At 51.8% G+C, this 7,943-nt stretch overlaps 1 protein-coding gene across 1 annotated transcript in view; it reads left to right on the top strand.

Moving 5' to 3' along the window:
- Nucleotides 1–484: 484 nt before the first annotated feature.
- hdac5 (histone deacetylase 5) overlaps nucleotides 485–7,943 on the top strand; it is a 42,064-nt gene continuing 34,605 nt past the window's right edge. The window contains 1 exon segment of the mRNA XM_049015394.1: nucleotides 485–895. Coding sequence (XP_048871351.1) covers nucleotides 745–895 — 151 coding nt within the window. The 5' untranslated portion in view covers nucleotides 485–744.

Raw genomic sequence — 7,943 nt, 5'->3', positions numbered from 1 at the left:
CCGCCGCGTCAGCCTCAGATCTCAGATCGCGGGCTGTGCCGTCTGTGCCCGTTCTCGTACTCTCTCTACCGGAGACGGCAGCTGTTTTGAATTTTTTATATATATTCACGGGCCTTGAGACCGTGTCAAGCTTCCGGATCATGGAGCGCCCCTGAGGGATCGTGCCCCCCGGATGGGACTTGGAATTTTGTTTATCTTGCGGCTCGAGCTTCTGTCCACACTCAGGTTGTAACATTTCGAAGAGGGACTCCTGACTGGAGTATGGATATACGGAGGAGTTTGGACTATAGGCTGAACCTCTGCCTCCTAGGCTCCCCCTGATTCCCCTTCCAGCAGCCTGGTCGCCGCCCCCCCCCCCCCCCCCCCCCCCACCTTCCCATCGAGGAACTGAGGACTTTCATGGGCTGTACCAGCTCGGCGCTAAGATTACACAACAGAGATTAATCACGCTCCTCGCTGTTATGGTGCCGCTCCCCCCCATAGAAACGGCCTTCTGTTTACATCTCCGATTATCCATTCATCTGGGATATAATCGCATGGCTGTCTGTGGTCTGGATTTCTAATTGTACTTTTGAAGAATTTAGGCTCCGGCTTCAACTACTTTTTTTTGTTTTTTTTTTTTTAAAACACGTCCCCCCTCCCCGATTTGTTTGGTTAACTTTTACTCTTCTTCTGGCGGCTTGCTTCCCGGCTCGCGCTGCCATGTTTTCCTAGCTGACGTTCCGGAGCGTGGCGGGGACTGGCATGCTTTTGCGCCCGACCGTACCGGGACTCTGCGCTATGCTGCAGACCATTTACGAGACGGAATCTTGCTTTTCCTCGGATGCGATGTCCGGCCGGGACAAGCCTCTGCAGATGCTATCTAGAAGCAGGATACATGCCCTTCCTCACGCCGGTAAGTGTGAAGTGAGGGGGTGGGGTGTTCAGGCTCCCGTTGGGGTTTTGCATGGCACTTGCTTGGCCTGAGACTTCAGCAGGGTGTCCTGCTTGGGCAATCGCAAAGGCATGCCCACATTTTGTTGCTACGGGGACCCAACTATTTACTGAAAAGAGAAAGAGCTGATGAAAGCAGAACTGTAATTAGGAGCTGGGGGGAGTGAAATGTCAAAAGTCAGGATAGCGGTTTCGTGCAAAATGTCTGAGGGACTCTGCTTTTGGTTCCTCTGAGAAGTTTCTCCTCCTACTGCTCCTGGCATCGCGGTTAAAGATAAGCGAGTCTCTTTTGGCCGCTGTCCGGGGCTTCTCTGGAGAGGCCGACCGTCAAGAATGCCGTCTCCATCTGACATCTGCACACCTATCGCAGGAGGCAGCGCTGCCCGCAGTCAGTGAGCTGCAAGTCCTGTGCCCCCCCCCCCGCTCGGTGCAAGCCTCCCTGCGTCGCCCGTGGCACCTGTTCCGCAGACTGCAGTGCCATCCTGAGTTTGTTCCTCTAGTTCGGTTTTATGTAGTTTCCTTCTTTTTAAGTACTAATACCGGCATCAGTGTTGGTTTGCAGTCAAGTTTAATCACATCGCTGAGCTATTGAAGGGCCTGGCTTTAGGAGCAGGCCTTTGCGAGGATTTAAGGTTAGAGGTCGATGCTGTTCCTTTAAAGCGGCATTGTTGACTTGGGCCGCCTTGATAAAGTTCAACCTCGCCAACTGGTGGCATTACGATCTAAGAAAGCAGCCAAGCCTATAAACGCAGAGCCACATTGCTGGAAAGCAGCCAGTGGGTTTGGCTTACGGGCCAGAGGCTCCCGTCAACGCCTACTCATGCGCCCACCAAGGTGTTCCTGTCGCAGCCCGGTTGGACGCGCCAGCAGTGTGGGAACGGTCTTGTCTGTAGGCTGCCTGACTGTGCCAATATGCTGTCAACTAAGCCAGACATCATGTTTAAAATGTACCATTTTATAAAGTACGCTTGAGTTTCGGGCTCTAAATTGCTAATTTTGTGAGTGTGTGCAGTGTGATGGATGCCTGAAGTGTCCCCTGTCTGGTTTCCAGTGCTGCCTGGGACGGTCTCCAGGTCCCCCGCGACCCTTTCAAGGATAAGCAGTTAGGGGATGGATGGATGGATGGATGGATGGATGGATGGATGGATGGATGGATGGATGTTTTAATGTGTTGAATCTGAAAAAATAATACTACAAAAAAAAATGTGAAAGTAAAGGTTTATGAATCTCTCAGTCTGTAATCAAGGCACCATGTTACGCTGATAGGAGGAAATTGATAGGAAGACCCTAGTCAACTTGTACTGGTCCAGCATTATGCCCAGTGTCTCCCAGCTGGCAAGGTGCCCCTTTAACCCCATGCATCGCATTCATTTTCACAAGTGAACTTTTATAAAACTGCATCCTCACTTTCTGCGTCTGCCCTGCATCGCTGAAAGGCCAGACAGAAACACAGCACTGGGCTGCACCAAACAGGTGGCCTCTGGGGTGGCGTGGACTACGGGGGGGGTCAGCCTTATGCCGTCTGATACCATTGCAAGAACCAGCAGCTCCTGCAAAGTTTGGCCGTTGCTGCTCTCCGGAATGCGGGCGGGAGAGCGTCCTGAGCGGTGTGTGTATTATAAGCAGTGTCAGTTTTGGGGTTTATCGCTGTGGCATGTAAAGCTCTGGGTGCCTCTCTGGGTCAAAGGTCACACTATCGGACTTCCTCACCCCTGTTACCACCAACAGGAAGTTGTACTCAACCCACAGCATGAGAAGTCGATGCACAAACTATGAAGACTTATTCAAAGTCTGGCTTATTTGACATTGATGATGGCATCCGTTTTATGCAACCACATAAAGGGGGGGGGCACTTTTTGCGACAAGGTCATGCACAGTGCCAGGCTGCCAGCATCTATCTCGCCCAAACTCTCTGGCCAATGGGCAGCCTCCGTGCCGACCCCGTGGCAGGGTGCCCTGTTCACACTTGCCCCGTTCACGCTGAAGGGGCGATCTGTCTGTTGACGTGGCGATGTGGATGTCGAGATGTTACAGTGCGTCATCTAGAAGCACGCTCCGTCGAGATGAATCAGCCAGCGGGCCGCCCTGTGTCCAGAGTATTGCCCTTGAAATGGCAGCAGTCCCCAAACTCCATACGAGCCGCATCCTTGCGTCTAGCCTGGACTCCGCCCCAGGCCCCGGATACCGGCGTCCAGATGTGTAGGGCCGTCGTTCAGCTCGTCATTACAGGCCTTTAATTAGGCACCTCGCGGGGGTTCAAACACTCATGGGAACCCAGCATAGCCTTTAATCTGAGGTCTGCCGCCATGCCCTCAAGGGGGCGCCCTGCCGCAGAACCTCCACTCCGATTTCCCCCTTTGGGCCAAAACGCCCCGAAACTTTGGCAGCACCCAGGTTTTCTGTGACGCGGCAGTAAGGGCCCATTGCAGCCGGCCATGGGGATGGCGGTGCTGCTGTGCCGGGGGTGTGGGGGTGGGTGTCTGTGACACAGGAGCATGGTGATAACAGCGGTCACAGGCTGAGAGCTGCTCCTCAGGGCGGGGCGGGCGGGGCAGGCGAGGCGGCTTGGGGACTTGGCGGAGTGGTAGGGGTAAAAGTACGTTCATGGATCCATCTGCCAGGCTTGTTTTCTTTTTTTTTTAAGAGGTCGCTAAAATAAGATGCCCTTAAAAATAGTCAGGCGACCCACCCCCACCCCCCCTTTGTGAGTGCTGCTATTTTGGGGCTTGAGCAAAAAAAAAAATAAAAAAAAAAATGAGCAAAGTCTGGCATGCAGCTCATGTTTGCTGCTTTTCATGGATCCCATGCCTTCCTTGGCTGGGTGTGAGACCACGCCATTCCCAAACTTGCCCCCGCCTGCCCTCACCACTCTAATGTGCCTGATACCCCTGCTGCAAAAAAAGGGAGGGGGTGGTTGGTTAGGAAGGGATCAAGAGGTATTTTTAGAGGCAGGGAAACTTTAAACTCAACTTCTGTCTTGAAGAACTCCTGGCAGGCGGTGAAATGCTCTGACTTTCCCACAATCCTATGCTTCCCTTCTCGGTGTTTTGTTTGTTTATTCTTTTTAAAGAATGATGCTGAAGGATGGCGGCCCTGTCCGGTTATCCTTGCACCAGGTACATTTTGGTTTTTGACATGAGCGCTTGCTTATCAGCTAAGCGATGTGATCTGGGTCGTGAGCCAGTTTTTCCCTTCATGGGCTGGGTTTGATGCTCACTGAATGGCCAGTCCATCGGAATCTGTGGCACTCAGCTGATGTTAATTGGCTACTGGTTCCATCATTGCTGATGCCCTGGTAGGGAAACAGAATTCAGCTTAAACTGTAATAGAGGGTAAAGCCCCGTGTTGATCCCCCGCTACGAGACCCTACAGTTCTCCACAGGCGGCTTGCGTGCGGAACGCTCCAGTCAGGGGTGTGAAGAAGATGTAGTGCTGCTGAGGTGTGATGGGAGGAAACTACAGCTCCTCGTCCCTGAGATGAGGAGGAGCAGAGCTCTTTGTCCCAAGGATCAGGAGGAGCAGACCGCAGCTCCTCGCCCCAAGATCTCTTCGTCCATGAGATAAAGATGAGCTCCTTGTCCCCAAGATCAGGAATAGACCGCAGGTATTCATCTGCGAGATCAGGAGGAGCAGACCACAGCTCTTTGTTCTGCGAGATTAACAGGAGCAGACCACAGCTCTTTGTTCCAGGAGATTTGCAGGAGCAGACCGCAGCTCTTTGTTCCGTGTGATCAGGAGGAGCAGACCACAGCTCTTTGTTCTGCGAGATTAACAGGAGCAGACCACAGCTCTTTGTTCCAGGAGATTTGCAGGAGCAGACCACCGCTCTTTGTTCCGCGAAATTAACAGGAGCTGACCGCAGCTCTTTGTTCCAGGTGATCAGGAGGAGCAGACCGCAGCTCTTTGTTCCGTGAGATTAGCAGGAGCAGATCGCAGCTCTTTGTTCCGGGTGATCAGGAGGAGCAGACTGCAGCTCTTTGTTCCACGAGATTAACAGGAGCAGACTGCAGCTCTTTGTTCCGTGAGATTAGCAGGAGCAGACCGCAGCTCTTTGTTCCGTGAGATTAGCAGGAGCAGACCACAGCTCTTTGTTCCGGGTGACCAGGAGGAGCAGACCGCAGCTCTTTGTTCCGTAAGATTAGCAGGAGTAGACCACAGCTCTTTGTTCCGGGTGACCAGGAGGAATAGACCGCAGCTCTTTGTTCCGTGTGATCAGGAGGAGCAGACCGCAGCTCTTTGTTCCGTAAGATTAGCAGGAGTAGACCACAGCTCTTTGTTCCGGGTGACCAGGAGGAGCAGACCGCAGCTCTTTGTTCCACGAGATTAACAGGAGCAGACCACAGCTCTTTGTTCCGGGTGACCAGGAGGAGCAGACCGCAGCTCTTTGTTCCGTAAGATTAGCAGGAGTAGACCACAGCTCTTTGTTCCGTGTGATCAGGAGGAGCAGACCGCAGCTCTTTGTTCCACGAGATTAACAGGAGCAGACCACAGCTCTTTGTTCCGGGTGACCAGGAGGAGCAGACCGCAGCTCTTTGTTCCGTAAGATTAGCAGGAGTAGACCACAGCTCTTTGTTCCGGGTGACCAGGAGGAATAGACCGCAGCTCTTTGTTCCGTGTGATCAGGAGGAGCAGACCGCAGCTCTTTGTTCCATGAGATTAGCAGGAGTAGACCACAGCTCTTTGTTCCGGGTGACCAGGAGGAATAGACCGCAGCTCATTGTTCCATGTGATCAGGAGGAGCAGACCGCAGCTCTTTGTTCCGTGTGATCAGGAGGAGCAGACCACCGCTCTTTGTTCCGCGAGATTAACAGGAGCAGACCGCAGCTCATTGTTCCATGTGATCAGGAGGAGCAGACCGCAGCTCTTTGTTCTGCGAGATTAACAGGAGCAGACCGCAGCTCTTTGTTCCGTGTGATCAGGAGAAGCAGACCACAGCTCTTTGTTCTGCGAGATTAACAGGAGCAGACCGCAGCTCTTTGTTCCGGGTGACCAGGAGGAGCAGACCGCAGCTCTTTGTTCCGTGTGATCAGGAGGAGCAGACCACCGCTCTTTGTTCCGCGAGATTAACAGGAGCAGACCGCAGCTCATTGTTCCATGTGATCAGGAGGAGCAGACCGCAGCTCTTTGTTCTGCGAGATTAACAGGAGCAGACCGCAGCTCTTTGTTCCGTGTGATCAGGAGGAGCAGACCACAGCTCTTTGTTCTGCGAGATTAACAGGAGCAGACCGCAGCTCTTTGTTCCGCGAGATTAACAGGAGCAGACCCCAGCTCTTTGTTCCATGTGATCAGGAGGAACAGACTGCAGCTCTTTGTTCCGTGAGATTAGCAGGAGCAGACCGCAGCTCTTTGTTCCGTGTGATCAGGAGAAGCAGACCGCAGTGAACGAGATGACTAGCATCCATTCCAAACCTCTGGTTATCCTCTGATTAGTCATTGGTACAGCTGTGTTTGAAATATGGTCTGAAGTACTGCTATGGATGGATGGATGGATGGATGGATGGATGGATACATACTTGCCTACAGCGTGACAAGACCTGTTGTCCTGTTTAGATTAAAATCCCAGTTTAGCAGAGGTGATATGATGTGGGCGCTGCCCGCTGGCTGCTTAGCAAGTTTCTTTCAGCTGGAACATTATGCTATGAGATGTGGCCTGTAAGGGGGAGACGCGGCGCAGGTGATGTCAGCGATCTGTGCCCATTCTGTCACATGAAAGGAGAGGCTTAAGGTATTCCCTGTGCAGTCCCCCATGTACACTGCGGTGTGATAGAAAGCCAGTCCCCTGCAAACGCCGCGGGAATCCCCAGACCCAACCAGACCCAACTCCCCATTTATCTACGTGGGGCTTCGCTGCAGGTGGACCGAGAGAACCTTTCACTTTGCACTTCTGCACTTTTTCACTTTCCGGGGTCTTGTGAGTCATGCGGTGGAGCAGCAGGGGTATCTGTGTGACCAGCCCACGCTGGTAATTTATCTGACTTCGTCACTCATCAGTGAAACAGACACGTTGCGTAATCCTGTGTGTCTCGGCCCCCTCACTGGCAGCGTCCTGCCTTTCCATCCTGACACGCTGGCTCGGGGCAGGCCCAGCACCAAGATCATGGCAGCTCCCTCAAAACCATTGCCCGCCATGTGGAAAGAGAATGCTGAGATTTAACGGTACATGTGATTCGGTGGGTGGCTTTTAACAAATCAGATCACTCGAACTGCAGACTTGTTTTATTTTTTTTCCATTTAACCCTACGATTTGGGTAGCACCTACATTTTACCTGCTGGGAGATGCAGTGCTAGATGGCTATAGTTCATATCATAATTGAGCTTTCGAAATGGCTTATCAAAGGCTGATTTATACTCTGATATATAACCCAAGTGAAGAGGAGGCACAGGTGCACACTGCTTTACTGTACGGCATCCATGAGATATACCAAATTTCCTGCCTCTATTGCAAAACAGTCCAGTTTTTATATTTGTCATGTGAGTTTGAAAAAAATAAGGTAAACTAAAATATAGAGTGTACTAAATAGAATATCCACTAACTTGGAAGAGTCATAGTAGGAAAGGGCTTATTTAACATGTAAACAAGAGAAAATACAGTGTTCTAATTCTTTAAATGTCAGTTATCTTGCCAATGTCCAACCGAAAATAAAGCTCATTTCAGCGGGGCAGCCGGATCCGAGATGGTCTCCTTCCCCGTCATTGGGGGGTATTAATAGCAGTAAGGTGTAGCATTAGTGCTTGCGCACACTTTTATTTATTTATTTTTAGCTAACCCCCTTCCCCCGCCCCCCCCCCCCCAGAGGCACCTCGTGCCTTGACCGCTTCCTAAATGTGTGTCGAGACAAATTCTGCACCTCGCTGAGAAGTTTACCCAGGCACCAAATGAAAACAAAATTCCTCTCACGCAAGCGATTGACGTCAATGGGGGTGTAGCAATGGAGCCCGTATACAGTACTGGGTGCTCCGGCCCGTGTTGGTTAATATTTCATCACATGATTGTTTATGCTTTTTTTTGT

The sequence above is a fragment of the Brienomyrus brachyistius genome, chromosome 5, assembly GCF_023856365.1.
Source record: "Brienomyrus brachyistius isolate T26 chromosome 5, BBRACH_0.4, whole genome shotgun sequence".
In the NCBI taxonomy this organism is placed as follows: domain Eukaryota; kingdom Metazoa; phylum Chordata; class Actinopteri; order Osteoglossiformes; family Mormyridae; genus Brienomyrus; species Brienomyrus brachyistius.
Note: the sequence above shows the minus strand (reverse complement) of the source record. Positions and strands in the feature narration are given on the sequence as shown.